The following is a 22,816-nucleotide window of genomic DNA, read 5'->3' as shown; positions in this document are numbered from 1 at the left end:
GTAAAAAGTACAACCTGTTTTTACAGTAAGAGACTAGGAAACAGAATGGGGTGAGTTACTTTATCTTTTCAGTACAAAAATAAAAACATAAGCCAGATTGCTGCAGGCAAACCCTTTTACTAGTGATACTGATCCAAGCTGGCTCTTGGTTCAATAGCTTTTGAAAATACCCTAAAGATCAGCATCGCTGTGATTTATCTTCCTCTACCATCCTCACTGCAGCATTATGACCACTATCTGCATCTCTTCACCACTAAGTTATCTTGTTAATCTAAACTAGTAGGTCTAGGGCACCTTAACCAAAATTATTTAGAGGCATAGAAAACACACATACAACTGTAATTTCAAAAACACACCCTCTTTCTGTTAGTAACAAAAAATACTAGCGATGTCCACAAACAGTATCCTCTACACCACCTGATACAAAAATAGCACATTTCCCCAATAAATGCTAGTACACTACAACTACTTAAATCTATCACTGACTACAACCCTCTTATGGGCATTCAAGTCACTCAGATCCATATCACAAACAATTTCCAAAAGATACGTCCTTGACCAGTCACAGCAGGCACTATATAATGAACCTGAAACAATTAACTGGGACATATTTATCCATGATAATAAAATTCAGTCTACTTTAAACCCTCTTCACCCCAAATAAGTAATCTCCTCCCTAAAAGAAAAAAAAAACAATAAGAAGTAAATGTTTGTGGCTAACCTACGATATCAAGAAGCTTTCAAAACAATGGGAGGATGCTCAGTGATGCTGAAAAACACACCTGTTCACCTGTTCGATACAACAACAGAAATAAAGAGGAGCGCATCACAGCCTCAAACAGAAAGCTCATTTTGTTCCAAACTCGATAACAGCATGAATACATAATACAGAGTTTTCATGGAAAGACTCCCTCAAACAATTATGGAAAATACTAGAAACAATGACAAATGGCCTACAACGCACCTCAAATGCCCAGATCATTTAAACATGGTATTGCATGCATTTGTAGCAGTTTTCTCATTTGTAATACAGAGGTTGAGTTGGAAAAAGGGAAATGGGTTACAGTGAAATCTGAGATATATTTTTGTAGCTAGGATGGGGCAAAGGTGGCAGCTGCCCCGGGAAAAGGTGTCAGAGGCCATTATATACAGATGCTAATAGGTGCTACTGTCATCTAGCATTCTGATTGCTGATATATTGTATCTATATTTTGCTTCTCAGACTGAAGCAAGCTACTTGTTACTTTTGTAGCATGTAGCTTGCTACAATTTCCCCTGAAACGAGGCTAGTAGCCTAGTGAGATTAATCTGGTCAATAAAGGATAAATACATTTTAGGTTCCATATTTTTTACTATGTCATACAGTGAAGGAATTCTCTCTAAGAAGACCATTGGCCAAGAATGCTTTCCCAGATGAACCTAGGCAACCAAATTGTCTGCCTTTGCTAACCATAAAATAAAAGTTAAAAAAAAAAAAAAAACTCTTATACCCTAACATAGACTGGAACTGCTCATTTTACTCATGTTACTAAGATCATACTGGTGTCTAATGTGTTATAACTGACAAGTTCTTATATTACTATTTATCCTTTAAGAAGACCTAATTCCATTTATGATAAATAATGCATATGCTTCTAATATTAATGATGATGACAATAATGATAGCAACTAACTGACTGAAAACATAATGAAGCTATGTGATGACTGTGAATAGCACTATAGAATGCATGTGTTTTGCAGGAGGAAGACCCCTCCACCATTGTGTGAAACGATGGATACTAAAATCCCCTGCTTGAAAGACCTGATATTTGGAGGAAAAAAATATATTGTTAGAGACTCTAGAGTGCAGGGTAGTTTTAAAAGACTGCTCCTGCAAACTTTTTTATTATGATATGTTAGATTTATAGAAACTGAGAGCTACTGTTTTTTTGCAGCCATTTGATTGTTGCTCAAAACATCAGACATAAGATCACTGGCATCCTAAAGAGTGAGAAGGTGAATGTTACAATTTGTCCACACTATACATCAGACCAAAACAACGCAGAAGTGGAAACACCATACAAGGAAATGAGTAGTCATAAAACCACAGCTTTAATCTGAAAGTGCTTAAGCAGTTACATTCAACTGCTTCCAACGATATACAGAAAAAAATCCATCATTCTAATATAAAGGCATTTAAAAATGTCAGCATCAATCACTGAATTGAATTAATCAGTGATGTATCCAAACAGTACTAATCGATTAAAAAAAATCACGTTTAAAATTCACATTTTTAACACACACATCCTATTTTTCAAACACTCTCTGAACACTTTCAACTAAATAAAATAATTATTTATATAAACTTACAATACCTATGTTCATCAAAAGCTTCATTTAAGAGCCATAGTTGGTGTATACATAGACGTCATACATAGATAAGGATCTTAAAGGTATACCGCATCTACAAGAATTAGAATAAGAATTCTAGAGTATTGGATAGCGACCCAATAATATTCCTCGTAGTAAGCTTCTAAAAGTTATTATATGCATAATATGGTAAAAAACAACAAGATATGCAAACTAACATGAGGCACATATCACATTATTTCAGCATCAAGAGAATCCCATATAAGATGTATCGATTAAATAACAAAGGTTTTATGGAACTTTATACCTAAACACATAAAACTTGTAAAAAAAGAACTCACAAAGTGTACTTCCTCTTAAACCTCTTATAACAGCTACATTTAATATATATATAGCAATTGTGCAAAATTAAAGATGTTAAAGTTATACATAAGCATCTCACAGATGACTCACAGCTACAAAAACTTAAACTAAAACCCAACTCAGCAGCAATCATATTAATATATTAAATAGCAGACTAATAATATTATACCTTAAATAAATTTCTAGAGGCTATTATATACATGTTATTATAGAGACAAAATGATGTACAATTATCTAAAATGCACATCACATTATTCCAACACTGTGGTGCTGTGGTAGCGTTGTCGCCTCACAGTAAGACGTTGTCTGGTTCGATTCTCAGCTAGAGCGTCTTCTGTGTGGAGACATGCGTGAATGGGTGTACCTTCATTGAAGGTTGTGCGTCAGGGCTGGCAACTCGGCACATAGAAATCTACTGCCATTTATTAGCGGACTGTCTGCTGTGGTGACCCCTAACTGGGAAAAGCCGAAAGACACAACAACAAAAAAATTATTCCAACACTAAAAGTATCCCACATGAGAAGTATAATTTAAATGACCCAGACTTCAATAAAAGTATAAATTAAATGACAAGAGATATATAAAAACTTTACACCTGGGCACAAATGACTACACGTCTGAACTTGCAATGCATACTTACTCCAAAACCTCATATAAAGGTCACATTCAATGTATATATGGTAATTATCCATAAGTAAAGCTGTTTAAGGTGGAGCATGTCTACACGCTTGTGCATATATAATGCACACTTGCTCATATGTGTTGCAAAGTAAATTCAAGTGCTGTCATACAAATTATATTAGGGCTGCAACAAACTGATTATATATTAATAATGTGTCACAACATAGTTTCTAAAAATGAAAAGATGCATACAAATCATATTATAGTTCAGCAGAAATGCAGTTAAGATTAATCAACACTCTCTCTATCATAGAGGGTTATATACAAAACCCCCTTATAAATAAACATAATAAATATGCCTAAATTGACATATATTTATAACATGGGTAGTTCTACTACTACATGTATGCATACAGCAATGCATAAATGAATGCAACCAAGCATGTTGCAATTAAAATAACATAAAAAGTAACATTATTCTGTAGAGAAGAAATTATTTATTGGAGTATTGTTGAGCAAGCTAGAACCAAAAAGCCCAAGCTGTATGAATCAATACCAAATTGCTACTTTATAATTTACAAATATTAACTATGAAATATGCAGTGTGAAGTGATCATCACCTCCAAAGTGATCTAGATATCAAAATTGGAATTAAAGGTTCCTTATCATTAAGACTCTTGCTGGAGTCTGCTCTCATCCTTAATATCCATCTAGCCTCAGATGTTTCTGTTAAAGTTCTTATATCACCACATTCATTTTCCTTTATGTCTTCAATAACCAAAAATGTATAACTGTGTCTAATTTGTCTGCAGAATGTGCTTAGCTAGGGTATTAGTTGTAGATATGTTGCCAATGTTGTACGTATGTTCTCTTATTCTATCCCTAAGACACTAGTCAATTTTCCTAACATAGAATGATAAATATTGTTCACAATAAGCAAAATAAACTACATGTGCGTATTACCATCAGCATTGTCTTTAAAAAAGTACTGTTCATTACTATAAGGATGTTTAAAGCTAACATTATGGTCTATGTACTGACAAAAATTACAATTTTCACATTTTTTTTTGCCATATACGTCTGGTTGGATGACTTTATTGGAGCCTATTTTAGGACAACATAACATCCTTTTTAAGGATTTCTTGTTCTTAAAGAGAAAATTTGGTTTATCACCTACTAAACATCTGATGTCAGGATCCATGGTCAAAATCGACCGGTGTTTCTTAAAGATTTCTGTTACTCAACTTATATTACTAGAATAAAACATGGGTATCCTGATGTTATTTAGTCATTCCTGTTGTTATCTATCTCATAAGGAATATTCTCTTAAAAATACAGCTGTGCACTTGTTTGCCTTAAAAGTGGTACAAGGTTAAAAACTTGGTCCACCTTGTGTGCATTATATCCTCGGTGTTTAAATTGTATCTTTAAATCAGTCAATTCTGCTAGAAATGTATTCTCTCTGGCATTCAACCTAGATGCTCTCATCCCTTGACCTTTTACAACATTTTTAAAAACATGTTTAGGATGCATACTCCTACGATGTAAATGGATATTTCTATGGTAAGATTTTTTAAACAATCTGGGTGTCGAGTCATTTCTTTCTTTTTCAAAATTTTTATATCCAAGAAATTTATTTCAATTCTAGAACTAGAGGCAGTAAATTCAAGAAATGTAGTGGTGTTATTCAAATATTGATGGAATTAATTCAATTCATCATTGCCTGTCCAAATCATAAAAAAGGTTATCTACAAAATGTCCATAGAAAGGGATGAATCTTCTGTTTCTCTCATTAATCAGAATATATTTTTTCTCCCAATTAACATAACCATATTGGTGTAGCTATTGACACTAGATGTGCCCATTGCTATGCCATCTTTCTGGAAGTAAATCTTATGGTCAAACATGAACACATTATTTTCTAACACTAATTCCATCAAAAGGACGAGTAAATCTATAAACTTTAAATCATAATTACTATATGTACATAAATACTGTTTAAATAAATATAAACTTACAGTATTAGGGATCATAGTGAACAATGACTTAACCTCTAAGATATCTAATAAGAAATATGTATTCTTTTCGAGAGAACTCACTGAGCTATATAGATCTTCTAAAAAATGTTTTGAATCTCTTAATACAATTTTATTTCTGGAAGGTACAAAAATGTAAAATCCAATGTTCTAAGTCCGTTTATCTACAAAGACCACACTTTAATCAAAAAACAAATAAAATTAGCACTTTCATTTCTACCATAAGAAACTTCTTCAGACAGTTTAAAAGACAGTTTAAAAGAAAGCAGTTCATGTTTAAATACCTTCAGTTAGTGATGACTTCATACAAACAACACACCCCCTATGATTCTTTAAAATAAATGAGTTCATCTTTCCAATACCTTCAACCTATGAATACTGTTGATAGAAACTGAAAAAATGATAGTACCAATGCCCATGCTAAGCACTGTATGGATTTTCATTGGCATTCTTTTAATTTTTTTGTACTGGGCTCAGTGAAGGTTAATGAAAGGGGCAGAGTATTGTCATTACATCTAGAGAAGAAAGAACTGACCTGCCAACTGCATTAAAGGACCATTATTTGGCCAGGTCTCAATGAATGTATTTCTATCAACAGTATTTTTAGGTTGTAGGCACTGGAAAGATGACCTGATTTATTTAAAAACGCATGGAAACGTGTAAAATGAAATTAAATTGTTTTGAATAAGGTTTTAAAGTAAACACCTGTTTTGTATTTATATTTAACATATATGCTACCTATTTATTTTTTGAGATGTGATGGGATTAATTTTATGGTCTTCTTATGTTTCATGACCCTGATAGCATTGCTGTGTTAGTGTTGCTGTTTTGACTAGCATCTTCCCAAGGTTTTATTGTTTTTGATTTTGAATAATTGTTTGTCAATTAACATGGCATGATTATTCATAGTGGACTCTATAATTTTCACGGGGAGGAATTCATGAAGGTTATCATAATGTGTGCATGAGGTATCGATGTCACTATAAACTTTTTAAATTTAGAGATACCCCCAACATGCGAGGTATCTGGAGGAGAGGCATGTGCTCTCTCTGCCCTGGAACCATTCAATTTACAAGCCAAGTAATTCATAGACTTGCTTGACTCTGTATAGTAGCACAGCCACCCCCACTATATCGCTGTAGTGAACATGGCCACATGGCCACATTCACCCATCACAGAATAATCAATTAGTAAGGATTTTACAGGTAAGTTAGTGTTGAGAGGTGTGTGTGTGAGTGAGTGCATGCATGAGTCTGCACATGTGGGTGTGTCTGTGTGTGTGTGTGTGTGTGTGTGTGTGTGTGTGTGTGTGTGTGTGTGTGTGTGTGTGTGTGAATGAATGGATGAGTGTGTGATTGGCAGCAGCTGGGGAGGAGCTATTTTGTGTGTGTGTGTGTGTGTGTGTGTGTGCGTGTGTGTGTGTGTGTGTGTGTGTGTGTGTGTGTGTGTGTGTGTGTGTGTGTGTGTGTGTGTGTGTGTGTGTGTGTGTGTGTGTGTGTGTGTGTGCATTTAATATGTACATCTGTTTGAGTGTGGGTCAGGGTGACTTTCATACCTTTATACAGTCCTCTTCAAATGCAATCTGGATGATTGGATGGGTAAACCATAAGTTCACCATGGGGGTTCCACCTGTGTCCCTCTTGGATGGGGGGCAATAGGCACTGATCATTGCAATTAGGGCAAAACCTGGCTAGGTTTGTAGGCCCCTAGGGTCATTAGCCTTGTAACCTCTTGTGATCCTATTATTCTAGATCAGATTTCTGGGAGGACCACTAGCTTCCAGGAATTGATACATTACAGGAATTGAGGCCAGCACTAGCCACCAGGAATTAATGTAGCACAAGGATGGGAGGACTGCTAGGCCCAGGGATTATATCATAAGACAAGTGCCTTATTGACACTTAAACCATAATGGGGATTGGGGATTGGGGGAAATCACTCAACAACAGAAATGTTAGTTATGTGCCATAATTACACTTTCAGCACTAAAGAGACTAAGGATAAGGTAAATTATTACATTCCAGAGATTGTGCTATAATGGCACTTACAGTGTTACAGGGATCAGGAGCATAGAAAGAATTAGGTTCATAGGTTCATAGGTTCATAGGTTCATACTAGGCTATCTGCCCTGGGGCAATTATAAGCCTAGCCCGATTCTGTATGGCTTACGCCACCCCTTAATTTGAGTATACTGTGCCCTTTTTAAGGTTTAGTTTACTGTGCCTCTGTCTAATAGTGACACGGGAATGATCCCTGGGACAAACCTACGATCCCCCATCCATCTATCGAGATTCCTCTTGAAGAGATTCAGTGAGGTGCTCTGCCTCACATGAACTGGAATTCTATTCCAGAGCGAAGGGAGCCTCTGGGTTATGAACCTGTCTCTCCAGCAAGTTCTATTTATTTCTGTGCTGAGGTTCAAGTCCCTCGAGTGTGTGGCTCTATGGGATTTAGATCTACTGAGGTGGAGCATGTCCATTAATTCTGGATTTGACATAGTTTTGTATGTCAGGCATAGATCGCCTCAAAGTAGGCGGTATGCAACTGAGTAGAGCTGTAGTTTTTTTAACCGAGCAGCATATGGCATCTGTTTGAGACCCTTGATCCTCTTGGTGAGATACTTTTGGGGTCTTTCTAATTGCTGCAGGTGTCAGATATGGTACATCCCAAAAGGGGCATTGTATTCTATGATGGGCCTGATGAGGGACGAATAAAGGGGCACGATTACCTCTCTTGATCTAGATGTGAAACCCTTCGTGATGAGGTGGGCTATGTAGAAGGTCTTTCTAACCACTTTGGCAATGTGGTTGTCAAAGGAGAGATTGCTATCAACTTGGGTCCCCAGGTCCCTAATAACTTTCTCTGTACTCAATGGGTTTCTGCCTATGTGGTAATTTGTGGGCACATTGTTTTTGCCAAAGGGTATGACTATATACTTTTTGGCATTTAGCTTTAAACCATGGTGCTGGCAACAGTTATCTGTCTCTGTGAGACCTTTTTGAAAGATGTTTGTGTTAGCTGGAGAGTCAATTATGGCGCCCAGTTTGCAGTCATCTGCGAACTTGGTGAGCCATAGTCCTCCCACGTTTGTCTGTACCTTGGAAAAGTATATACCGAACAAGAGTGGTCCCAGGACAGAACCCTGTGGGATGCCACTTGTGACCGGTTTTGAGTCTGACATGGCTCCAGCAACTCTCACTCTTTGGTTTCTGTCTTTGAGCCAGTTTGCGACCCATCTTGTGACATATGGGTAGACTAGCCCGGTTAACAAATGTAAAATAAAATAAATAAAATAAAATAATATTTAAGCTGGATAGCTTATCTATGATGCCCAAGTGGGGTATTGTGTCAAATGCCTTTGCAAGGTCCAGATAGGCTGTGTGGGCTACCTTCCCTTCATCTATGGCTTTGGTGACTGTTTCGAAGAAGTCAACTAGGTTCAAAAGGCAGGATCTGCCCTTGACAAAGCCGAACTGGGTAGGATCTAGTGTCTGTAGGTCCACAATGTCTTTGTTTATGAGCTCCATGATGATCCTGTCCATTGCCTTGCAGACTAAGCTAGTCAGGCTTATGGGGCGATAGTTTCCAGGGTCCGTAGAGGCTCCACCTTTGTGGAGTGGGACCACTGCTGCTGTACGCCATTCTGTGGGCACATATCCTGTAGTGAGGCTGAGATTATATAGCTGTTTTATTTGAGGGATTAGTTCCTCTTGGAGTTCATGTAGGACGCAACCCGGGACCAAAATCAAATCACAGACACCATGGACATCACTAGACACCATGAACACTATCCTTTGTTTACACAACTATCATGTGAAGTGTTGAGCTGCATGTTGCAGTAGTTAATTGTGATTCAGAAGCATGATAATTAGCCCATAATGAGGTCTTCCTTCATCACTGCTAACAGCTATCTGAACTGCAGAATATTGTGTGGCTCATTGTAGGCATGTTCATGACTAGCCATGATTTATACTGAATAGCATTTAGAATTTACCTTCTTTGAGATTTTGACCTTTCTGTGATTTGATTTTGGTAAGTATGGTTTTCACAAAGAGAATTACTGTGAGATGTCATGTTTGCAAAATAATATTACTGAATGTGTTCAAAGGTATACTAATGTAAGTAATTCTTTGCTATATTACTGATATGTTAGTTGTTTTGTGTGTATAAAGGGCTAAGCACATTTTTGCATGTGTTTATTATTTAGTTGAAAGAAAAAAGTGTATAGTTGTTCCAAATATTGTTTGTAGGAAACATATAATTATTCTGAAATAACTACTGTAAAAGTTGCAAAGACTCTGATTTGACTAAGAGTAAGTTATGTATTATACCAGTGGCAGAGCTTTGTTTTTGAACTGTTGAAAATTAAATGTCTCAGGAAGTAAACATCTAAGATGCTCACTGACTTTTTAAGTTGCACATTTTTTGGTGCCCTCTATAAATTTGATTATTTTAATTATTTGCATAATCACATAGCCAGGAAAAAAGGAAATGCAGAAATACTTGAGAAACATAAGGTTACATATGTGTTTGTTTAAAAAAAGTGGCATTAGAATTATCAAACATACCTGGATAACTCTAATGCATGCCTCTCAAATGTCTGGATTTCTGCAGAATGTCCAGATTGTTGCCCCATATTTGTGGTCTGATCATCGTACAATTTTTGTTTTTTTGGAAATTACTAAAGATTGAAGTCACTGAATAATGGCATGTGTTTTAGTTTCAGACTTCATGTCCTACAGAAAATGTATGCTAACATAAATCATGTTATTCTAACAACCTTCTAAATTTATATGAATAATATTTAAAATCTTTCTGTATTTTTGGGTCTTTTGTCTCTGCATTACTTTAGCCTTTGTCTAGATTTCTTGCACTAAAAGGTTGAGGGGTATGCTCTAATGCCTTCATTAACTTAAAGTGATGAATGTAGACCGAGGAAAATTAAAAAATATTTGTAAAAGTAAAAAGCTAAACATGCAGAAGTTAAGAAAACAATTTGAATGTCCAAATTAAAATATCTCACCTTACAGAACGAGTTACTACAGAAATTATAAAAAAAGGAAAAGAGAAATTTTATTTCTTAAGGGTAAGTTATAGGCTGGAATTCATTATGAAAAAGCAGCATGCCTGCTATTTTGTTCATATCTATGCAAATTTGAATGATGAAATAGTACTTTGTCATCAACACTTCAACTGTTTTTGTACACGTAAATAAATGTGATTAACTTTATCATAATTTTCAGATTCATTGCCTTATGTGTGTGTGTGTGTGTGTGTGTGTGTGTGTGTGTGTGTGTGTGTGTGTGTGTGTGTGTGTGTGTGTGTGTGTGTTTGTGCATATATATCTATATATATTTATTTTTTTTATCTTTCATTTGTAGTTCTTACAATATAACTGTTGTTGGATCTGGGACCTACACTACTACATTGCAGCTGTTTAAGAACTCTGATTTCACAGGGCCCTACACATCATCAGACCTGCCACTGTATTTAACAGTAGAAACACCTTTGTACATTGGAGCCAATGTTCTGGGAGCAGATCCACAAAAGTTTTCTGTGAGGATAGAATCCTGCTATGCAACTCCATCAAATAACTCAGATGACCCAGTAAAATACAACATTATTTCTAATGGGTAAGTATTAATTAACTTGCTATTGTATGTTCTATAGTCTTTTGTACAAGAGTTATTCATACTACACTTTGAGTGGGTCATATAGAGTAGCAGTCATTGTATACATTTCACATGAGAAGTTTCTGGCTTCATTATAAAGTGGAAGTTTTTGTTCCATCAGTATTTCAAATGGTACAAGACATGGAGTGGTAAACTAGAGGATCTCTGCTTAACTCCTAGTTAAAGTAGGTGCTATTAACATCCTGTCAAGATAAGTCCATAGTGAATGAGGTTGTTAATATCTGGACCATGTGTTTCAGCCCTATATTGGTTGACCATCATAAAGTGGCAAGTATATGGAGGATCAAGGCTGTGAACTATCCATGAAGTGATTTCTGTAGTCCTAGGTTTGATTCTCCTAGCCTAAATTTCATACTTTCATATTTGAATGCTGGGCAAACCACTGTAAAAAGGCCATTTTAATCCTAGCCAATAATCAAAGGTTAGAATCAAATATTGTACCTTATGCCAAACCTACCCCCTTTGTGTTTCTATACCAATTTAAAAAATATGCTAGGCTCCTTTATGGTTTCCTGATCACATGCCTAGTAACTAACTATGATCCTATGAGTCAGTTACAACAGGTGTAAAATGATTATTTGAAGTAGGCAATCATTCTTTAAAAAATAAATAGAACCTCCTAAATGTAAATCATTTTTTAAACATTTTAAGAAATAAGCCTGTTTAGTTTTGATAGAATACTACAAAAGTAGAACTAATATTAATCTATAATGCAATACGGACACCATTATGGATATTTTAATACTTTCTCAATTCATGTTAATCTGTAATGCAGTTAAAATCAGCAATATGATCCTAAAGACAGTGATCTTCATAATGTATAGAATTTATTGGACAGTAGTAGAGTTCTTCTGGGGTACATGCATGGACTGTATGTGGCATGGACCCAGTTCACTGTAAATATACAGGTCAACAACATATACAACAACTGTGTAACATGAATAAATAAACTTCAAAGAACCTATGTAGGTCAATCTTTAGCCATAAAGCCAAATAATGAAAACATATTTACTCAGTGGAGAGCAAAGGGGTGGACAAGACCTCATTGACCTTCCATCAACTGAGGGTTGCTGGCATAGTACCAGCTCTCACTTATTCACATTATAGGTCATATTAATAAATACATTGAATATACATAAGACATACATAAATATGTTTGCTTTTTATTTGTTGTATTACTTTATTGCCTTTTTCTATTTTGAATACTGTGATTTGTTTTATTTACATTGTGCTTTACTTGTATTTTTCTTTTAACTGCATATTAATACTTGAAAAGAGACCACAGCTCTGTCTCTCGTGAGTCAGGTAGAAATTAGTACAGGTCAATAGAACAGGTCAGTTAAGGTTAATCATCTGTGAACTGAGGGGGGGGGGTGGAGCTAGGAACTAAACCTTCTATTTAAGGGGTAAAACAAATCCAGATCTTTACTAGAAAGGCTCACCCAGACTCTGCTACACTTTGGTGTGAGGGAAAGGCTAGTTAGCTTTTTATTTGTTGTATTACTTTATTGCCTTTTTCTATTGTGAATACTGTGATTTGTTTTATTAACCTTGTGTTTTACTTTTCTTCTGCTTTTAACTGCATATTAAAACTTGAAAAGAGACCACAGCTCTTTCTCTTGTGAGTCAGGCAGAAATTTTTCCCCCACCCTCCCAACCAGTTATTGTAGTGTTCTTAAACACCACTGTCTTTCTGGTTGCCTTCCCCTTATGCTAATATGACCATATAACTCATTTCCTCTCTGTTTTTACTGGCTTGACTAAGCACAAAATTATCATTTTGTGAAATCACTCCCCTTCAACTATTTAAATTTATTGGCCATCCTACTGTATTCCATAGTACCAGTATACAAAAGTGATCACTCCCTTTCAATCTATCTCGCTGTTTTAAAAAAGCGATTCTCCACTAAAACTTAACTTTTTAGACAGGTAAAACTTAGGTTACCTACTTTCATATCTAACTCCTGTAGTGCACACAGCAGTGTTTAGGATAAACCATTTTTTTCATCTTACCTTTAAACATCCCTGTGACTAGCACTTGCTTTAAAACCTGCTGTGAAGCACTAGGAAGTCTATAATTGCAAAATAACTTGCTAAAGCAAGGGAAAACAGCTCTTATACTTCACAAAAAAAAAAAAAAAAAAAGCACCAAACCAGCCAAGTCCAAGAGTCAGCTTCCGAGGATTTCACCTATGCACCTGGTGAATCTGGGCATATTGAGGCAATGCAACAATTGCCTCATGTACACAGACAACCCTCTCCTCCTGCCACCCAACACTACAACCTGCAAGAGATGCACTTACATAGCCAAACTGGAAGCAAAGCTCTCTCCAGCCAAGATTGTGCTAGACAGTCAAGAGGAGAAGGTTAACACTCGCACTACACCTCAAGCAACATATAGCACTTCTAAACCTACACCACCAACTCCCACACATAGCAACACTAAACCCACATATGTGGAGGCCTTAACATTAACCTGCCCAAGCAACAAGGACCTCTGAAGCTGAAACACAAACACTAATCACAACCAAAGTGTCACATAGCTCACAACACCAGTGTGCCACCCAACAACAGCCCCTAAGGCATGACAACGTACCCAACACTTCAGTCATAGGTGACTCTTTAGTCAGGCACACTGATGTCCCACTCACCAGGCTGAACAAGGAGAAAATTACAGTCAGCTGCCTGTCGGGTGCCAGGATCTGCCACATAATGCACGCACTCAAGTCACTCCACAACAAGTACAAATATGACTCTGTCATTGTCCATGTTGGAGTGAATAACTTGAGAAGTACCTCCCCGGACTACATTAAAAGAGACATGGAAGAGATCTCGGATCATGTGGCCCAGGCAGGTATGACCCTAGCCCTGAGTAGCATCCTGCCTTCGCCCAGAATGATACCACAATATAAGGACAAAATGATTGACTTCAACAATTGGCTAAGCTTCTGGTGTTATTCAAAGGGGATCCAGTATCTGTCTGCCTGGGACGACATGATCGTCAGACCACGATGCTTTGCCAGAGATAGTCTGCACCTGTCGCCCCTGGGATTCAGGTTACTAGCTAAGGCTCTTGCCACCCTATAGTGCCTTTTTTTAGGCAAAGTTCAAATGAAAAAAACACCACCATAACAGGTACAAGCATGCAAAATCTGAAGGTAATGCTACTCAATGCTAGAAGTCTAAATGTCAAAATGCACTCTCTCGAAGCACTCCTAAAAATGAAGAACATCAATATCTGTGCAGTAACTGAGACCTGGTTCAAGGCTCCAGAGAGCACCCCTGCAATACCAGGCTACAACTCTTCCCACACTTTTCGGCCACCAAACCAGGACCAAAACACTAAAGGTGGAGGAGTGTCCATATTCACCAAGGATATTCACAACACCAGGCTAGTTGCCCAACACAATGTGTCTGAAATTCTCCAGGTGCAACTAACACTAGATAAGACTGCAGTCCAAATTGTAGCTTATTACAAATCCCCCACCATGCCCCAAGATTCTCACTACACCTTCCTAAACATACTGGAAAATATTAAGATACAACCAAACACCCTAATACTGAGTGATTTCAACTACCCTGCCATTAACTGGGAAAACTACTCATGTACCAACACCTTTGCCTAACAGTTCTTGGAATTCATAAATTCCAATGCCCTGGATCAACTAATCCTTAGTCCCACCAGGGGCTCCAATATCCTAGACCTGGTCATTACCAACATGGGAAATTCATGCTCCACACCTATGGTCACCCTCTTGTTGGTAAGGTCTGACCATAAGCTAATCACCCTTGACATCCACATCTCCCCCCCTCCCCCCCAGTAAGAAAATCTCAGTAAAAAACTTCTCCAAAGCCAACTTCACATTACTCAAGTCAGAAGTGACAAACTTCATGACACTCATGCAGACGGGAACTGAAAGTTCGACTGCTAAATCCTGCACTAAGGCATTGTACGAGCACATCCACTTGTGCATGAATCGTGCCATCCCCAATAGAATCAAGATGCTCTCCTTCAAAAAAAAGTTAGCTAATCTGGTGGTCCTTTGCCATAAACAAACTTTACAACAAAAGGAAGAAACTGTTGCAGAAAAGACAGAAATACCAGGATGCAAAAAACTCCCTTACCAGCCTCAGTAAGAAGTTGAGATCCCTCATAAAATCCTCCAAAGCTAGTTACGAAAATAAAATTGCCAAAGATTCCAAAGACAACCACAAGGCATTCTATAGCTATGTCAAGAATCTACATGGCAATGCTCAGATCTGCTCTGAGCTACAACAGAATGGCATTAAATATATTGATCCCAAGGATATTGCCAATATCCTGGCAGATCGATTCAGTGCAAACGTCACCCCCCTCACCCGCTAAAGGGCCCACATCAATACCAAAAGATTGCCAAATTCTAGTAATAATGGCCACACAGGTAAAACACACACTCTCCAAAGCTAAGAATACAGCATCCATGGGATCATATAACATCCCAGGCTGTGTACTACATGAACTACAAAATGAACTGGCACCTCACCTAAGTGTCATGTTTAATCATAGCCTCACCTCAGGCTTCGTGCCCACTGAGTGGTACACAGCTACAGTTATCCCACTCCACAAGGGGTGATCCACCTTGGATCCCAAGAACTACCACCCCCATCAGTCTGACAAGCCTGATCTGCAAGGCCATGGAATGTATTATCATGGAATTTATAAACAAAGACATTGGCAACCTTCAAACACTGGACCCCATGCAGTTTGGGTTCGTAAAGGGCTGTTCTTGTCTCCTGAACCTGATTGACTTCTTTGAATCAGTCGCCAGAGCCATGAACAAGGGTAAGGTGGTCAACACAGCCTATCTGGTCCTTCCAAGGCCTTCGACACCATCCCCCACTCTAGAATCATAGATAAACTTACTAAGCTGGGCATTAATCCCTACATCATTTGATGGGTTTCCAACTGGCTTACTGACAGAACCCACACTGTAAAAATAGCCGACTCCAAATCCAGCTCCAGACAAGTGACAAGTGGAGTACCTCAGGGTTCAGTCCTGGGACCACTCTTGTTTGGCATCTACTTCTCTGAAGTACAGGCCAACACTAAGGGACTCTGGCTAACAAATTTCACAGATGACTGCAAACTGGGAGCCATTATTGAATCCCCAAATGATGTGGATATTCTACAAAAGGGCTTTACAGAAACAGATGCTTGGTGCCAGAGCCATGGGCTGAAACTCAGTGCCAAGAAACGTATAGTTATCCTCTTTGGTCAAAGACATGTACACCCATGAATTACCACATAGGTGGCAGTACAATAAACACTGAAAATGTGATAAGAGACTTAGGGACACAGGTGGACAGTGGTCTCACCTTCGATAAACACATTGCCACAACAGTCAGGAAATCCTTCTATGTGGTACACATCATCAATAAGGGCTTTTCATCCAGACAAAAGGAGGTCATTGTCCCACTGTACTCATCCCTCATTAGACCCATTATAGAATACAATCCCCCTTTTGGTATGTACCTCTCAAAACATCTGCAACAACTGGAAAGGCCACAGAAATACCTCTCTAAAAGAAACACAGGTCTAAAGCAGATGCCCTATGCTGACCGTCTAAAAAAACTCCACCTATACTCTGTCACATATTGTCTACTCAGAGACGATCTATGCCTAACATACAATGTCAAACCCTGAGCTGTTGGACATGCTACACTTAAAGAAATCCCAATCCCTCAAAGCCACACGCTCCAGGGATCTAAACCTTGTCATCATAATAAACAAAACATGCTGGAGGGATAGGTTCCTGACTCAGAGACTTCCTAGACTCTGGAATAGACTGTATGTATTTGATTTGTTTTACTAAGTAAAATCAAATAATCTGCAACTATTGTATACCTTAATTGTGTCAGTAGTCCTAATATTTAATCAGATTTTTCCATGCACTGGCTTTCTCTCCAAAACTGATTATTTTATTTCAGAGAAGTTAATTCTTATTTATATGACCTTGAAGCTGAACTTTAGCAGAGATGTTCATTTTTGTAATTTTGAGCAGCACTTTGCGTTATCATTGCTTCTACAGCAGACATACATAGTCCAGAAGGATACTTCTTGGTTCATCACAGATAGGAATGTGTTTCATTATTTTGCATTCTGGCACCCATATCACAAATGCATGCTAGAAGATGTTTCATTCAGATTCTGACTATCTATGTCTGTCACCTGCCAGTCATTTCTCATCACCATCACTGAATGCTTATCATCAGTTTTCATCACCGTATCCAAACACGTATCATCATTTCTCATCACCATCACCAAATACTTATCATCAGTTTTCATCACCATCACCAAATACTTATCATCAGTTCTTATCACCATCACCAAATACTTATCATCAGTTCTCATCAGCATCACCGAATGCTTATCGTCAGTTATCACCACCATCTCCAGACACTTATTGTTACTCTGTGCAGATATTGGAACATACAAAATTGCCCACGTATATTCATATGCTCATCAGAGACAATTTGTAGGGGCATACAGTAGTAGCCCACCTACCTACCAATTTGTTTTGGCATTTCTTTCTTGGTGGCATTGTATATAATTGCTGCAGAGTCTCTGAAGAATCACCACAATACTTCAAAGTGCTGCTGATAAATTTCTTGCTTTCTTACTTTTAATGATAGTGGAGTATGATATTATATGCATTACAACTCACCTTTGCTACCTGTAAGTGTGCTCAAAAGATGAAAGAGAATCTACGCTAATGTTTACTTGTGCCATATTCAACCACCATACAGACAAATCCTTTTATCCCCAAGTTTCCTGGAATGAGCAGCATGTGTAATGTCTCACTTGTTTTACTTTGACACAAACTTTCTTCTTCTTCTTCAAAACCATCACCACTGCTGCCTGTTGGATATAGTTTGACATAAGCTGGCCATCCCCATGAGGACTGTGTTTGTTACTCAAATTATCCAAAAGAATATTTTCACAAACTCACAAAAAGAATTGAAGTCTATTTTTTCTGCAGAAATGTTGGACTTGCATATTCCCCGTGCAGGGAAAATACTCTGTACCCTGTTAATTATCAATTTAAAGGAAGCTACATTTCAAGGAAGGTGATAGAGTAACGTCATACTAATGCTGTTTAATGATGTATTTGTCACCTAACAGCCACAATCAGCATTACTATTCAATACTAGCATATTATTTAAAATATTTTATGTGTCTTGGATTATACCTCATCACACCTTACTTTCTAGCCTGTTTTTGTCTGTTCTTTGCTTCATCTACATTAATCTCTTATATCCCCCTGTTCATCTTATACTGTGACATTGTTCCATGACTTTGTATAACATCGTGGTTACTACTTCCTGATTCCCATGCCATATTTAATGCCCACCTGTCCATCTTTCACTGTGACATTTTCCCATGACCTTGTCTAACATTGTATATATTTTACTATTTCTCTTTTCCCATGTCATGATTAATAAACAATAGCTTAAAGTTATTATGGATTATTCAGACTAAGTCTTCTGTGTAAAGTACAAGCCTGTATATAAAGAAATGATCACAACTGTAGACTTACACATGAACTGTAATTAAAATCCAGCTTTGCTACTATTATCTTCAAATACAACAACTAGCATCTTAGTCGTTGACCCTTTATAGCTAATACACTAGTTGTTGTGTTTTATGATAATGTAATAAGGTAGGATTTTAATTGCGATACATTTCTCCTTTTACAGTTATTTTAACTTTTTTTTTTTTACATTGATATTTTGAAGTTGTACTGGCAACACTTTTTTGAATTAATTGTTCAGTATAACAATGCATGCTTGGTCTACATGTACAAATCTCTGTGTTGAATTCACATCACCTTTTCTTCTTCAGGATTGTCAGTCTTGGTATTTATCCTTAACTGGACTGGCTCGCCCCAGGTCCCACCCTAGCTGGTTCAGTCAGCTAAGCCTGAAGTTTCTTGTTTTAAGACCCTAGCAGTAAAAGAACTTAGACATCACTCCAAAGGGGTTCTTTATTTTAACATGATGTCACTAACAGATGACTTTATGTAATAGGTTATCCAACATTACAGTTAATGCTGTTTTTTTTTTTAACAATGCACTGTTGTTATGGTCCATCAATACATGGGAATATTTCTTCAGTTTCAGTTGTTGATTGTCTCCTTACACTCAATTTCATGAGAAGATATAAGCAAAAATATTACATGTTGGAGAATTATTGATTACTTATAGAGATTTGACTGTATAATGCATTAAACTAAGTACAGGATCCAAATAGCAGCTAGCAAATTGTACACTTCCTTACCTATCCATACAGACCTGCAGTGCTGTAGTACTAATATGTACCATAAAGATCTAAAGATTTAAGAGAACTGAACAACAACAGGGGATACTGTTATGAATACTGCAGGAAACATTAACACATTCTGAGATCACGTGTTTAATTAGCCATGCATAATAGGGGACTAAAGCATGAAAATGCCTCTAATGTATATTGGAGTGTTTGAAGATTACAGGACAGAGACTGTAGGTCAGTAATTAAATTGTGGAGCAAGGTTTAAGTCGGGATTAATAAGAAAGCATTTCTAAGAGAAGAAAAATGTGTATCAAAATTCTTTAAGTAGTTCTGTATGTATTATCCAAACTTGTACTCTAGTTTTACAGAGAAAGACTGCAGAATAAGAACCTTAGAAATCGGGAGACTTCCTTAGAAACCAGAAGCCTTGCAGGTGAAGATATATGCCTTTTATTTGACAATGATGCCATTGTAATCCTATGGACTAGGCTTGTAAATGCTCCAGGGCCATTAGCCTAGTACACATCTATGAACCTATGAACCAATGAACTTATAAATGTATTCTTGTAGTTAGAATGATGCAGTCATGAGTTCTGGTGGTAGTGTCATAACAGATTAACTTGCTTAACCAGATGAGGCCATGTTTATGGATGTGTATTAATTTATTTATTACTTTATTTATTATTTTATTTGTTAATGGGGTTATTACTTTATTTATTAATTAATTTATTTAACTGTTTACTTACTGACTTATTTGACAAATGAATCCTTGCAGAAAAAGTGCAGTCTTCAGAGTTGGGATATGCGGGGAGGGGGGATACAAAACATTTTTCATTTGCAACAGAGAGTTTTGCATGCCACTGTAACATGTGAAGAATTATACTAAACCTCTAACAGGGGTACCAACCCTGAGTATTGGAGTGGTGGTCTCATAGCTCAATTAGCTTAGTAAACTCAGACTTTGCAGCCAAACATTTAATTGTTTGCCTGCTTGCCAAATTATTTATTTAGCAAATGAGATCTTGGAAACTGAAATAGAGTTAAACACTCATGTACTGGGATTAATTTTGTTCAGCACAAGTTGAATATCTTAGAATTCAGGAGCTAAAGGTGTATATATATATATATATATATATATATATATATATATATATATATATATATATATATATATATATATATATATATATAGATATATATATATATATATATATATATATATATATGTTGCTGTGTCTTCGGCTTTTCGGTTAGGGGTCACCACAACTCAAACAGCTCCGCTAATGATTGGCAGTAGATTTTACATGCCGAGTTGCCGCTGATGCACACACACATGTCTCCACACAGAAGATGCTCTAGCTGAGAATCAAACAGATATTACTGTGAGGCAACAACGCTACTGCAGCACCGCCTATATATATATATATATATATATATATATATATATATATATATATATATATATATATATATATATATATATATATATATATATATATGGGTCTACTTTCATACAAGCGTCTAATCACCGACACACATCCCGACCCCAAACAACCGACAACACACCACACCGCAACATACCGAACAACAAAACACCGACACAAAATCGCCAAATACACAAGCACACAATGATTGCCACTAACCCTAACCTAAGCCTAACCCTAACGTCCGACACCACAGAAGATGCTCTACCTGAGAATCAAACCTAACTCACTTACCCAACAACCCAAGCTACCGACACCATCGCCACTGCCTAGTTATAACTCACTTACCTACCCTAACCCAAGCACCCATATATATACCTACCTGCACCCTAACCCTAACTCACTTAACCCGTCCCAAAACTACAGTCCCTCACTATCACACACTTTCCTAACCCGACCCCTACCTCCCACAAACACACACTCACCTGTCCCACATCCTAACCCGACATCCCACAATTTCCAACTTACCCTGCGGCTCCTAACTCCTGTAACTGTCGCGCACACTCATCATCATGTCACGCGCATTTCCCTTTGTCTTCCTTTCTTTTGTCGGTGAATCTCCCGGGTCGGTAACCTACCTGTCGGTCATTTAGTCTTCTCTTCCCGCGTGTCGGCGAATCGTCGTTTCGGTCTCCCGAAGTAGACCCATATATATATATATATATATATATATATATACACAGAGAGAGAGAGAGAGAGAGAAATGGGTCTACATTATAAGAGCAAAATGCCAGTAGACCAACTTTCAAAATGCCAGTTTCAAGACATCAAACACTGACGAGGCTGAAAATCGAAATCACTGACTGTCACAATGACAATGTAAAATTCCAACTTACCACTTACGTAATCCAATAATGAAAGCAAGGGCACACATTGCTCTGCCACTATAAATGTCCATAATACATACCTAATTCTCTGCTACACCCCTTCCACCAACCAGTACCTGCATATTCATAAAAAAATCACACTGAATATTCATGAAACACCTATATTACCCACATGAATATTCAGGGGACATATATCAGGCAAACATTTTTATTTCTAATAGTTACATTTTTGCACACCCCCTGCAAATAAAATTTACCAACTCTGAGATCACACTACAGTGTGGAAATGAGCAGATTTCTTGTTCCACTCAGCTGGCAAAGCCAGCATTTGAAACGTTCAGTCTTCTGAACAACAGTATAGTGAAGTTTCACTCATATGAAACTTTGCTTTTCCAGTCTCAGCATTTTGAAAATCAGTCTACTGTCATTTTGATCATGTCAGGTAGACCCACATAGATATTGCTTACTCTCACTCTCTCTCTCTCTCTCTCTCTATATATATATATATATATATATATATATATATGTGAGTATGTGTGTGTGTGTGTGTGTGCATGTATTATATTTTGACAACTGAGTGTTTCCAAGAAGAACACAACTCTGAGTTTGAGGGATGGGGCAGTCCACCTTGGACAGCCCATCTTGACCAACCATATACCCTTCCATAGTTGCAAAGAGGGACATATTCTGTCACTGTGTTGCTAATTCTGGTTTCTGGTATTTTAGCATATGTGATACCATGGTACCTTTTTTGATAATATTCTGATGTTTGCATTATTATGGGTAGACATAAACACATACACACCAGTACGTCCCACTGAACTGTAAACTGACTGACAGCACAGTTTTATAGGGTATTGATTATGCTGCTGTGTGATAATGCATCAAATGCCTTTGACAACTCAAAATAAACTGCCAGGACAGATCCCCCCCAAATTAGTGCAATTTTCATGGGTTCATAGAAGTCTATTACACTGGTGAGGTTCAATTTACCAAGAAGGAAATCATGCGTGTATACATTAAGAAGCAGTACTGAATCTGTAAGAAGGTTAAAGTATCTCCTCACTTGCATATTTATGGAATAACCGTCTTATTTTGGTGGATGGCCATCCTATCCAGTGGAAGAACTAGTTAT

General features: G+C 37.3%; 1 protein-coding gene across 1 annotated transcript in view; it reads left to right on the top strand.

Annotated features, from left to right (window-relative positions):
* LOC122814042 (uromodulin-like) overlaps nucleotides 1-22,816 on the top strand; it is a 233,410-nt gene that overhangs the window by 77,839 nt on the left and 132,755 nt on the right. The window contains exon 3 of the mRNA XM_044086645.1: nucleotides 10,751-11,002. Within this exon, the coding sequence (XP_043942580.1) occupies nucleotides 10,751-11,002 (252 nt within the window). The remainder of the gene's footprint in view (nucleotides 1-10,750; nucleotides 11,003-22,816) is intronic.

Source organism: Protopterus annectens, chromosome 1.part1, assembly GCF_019279795.1.
Source record: "Protopterus annectens isolate FY-2018-M chromosome 1.part1, PAN1.0, whole genome shotgun sequence".
Lineage (NCBI taxonomy): Eukaryota > Metazoa > Chordata > Ceratodontiformes > Protopteridae > Protopterus > Protopterus annectens.
This window is presented reverse-complemented; position numbering and strand designations above follow the sequence as displayed.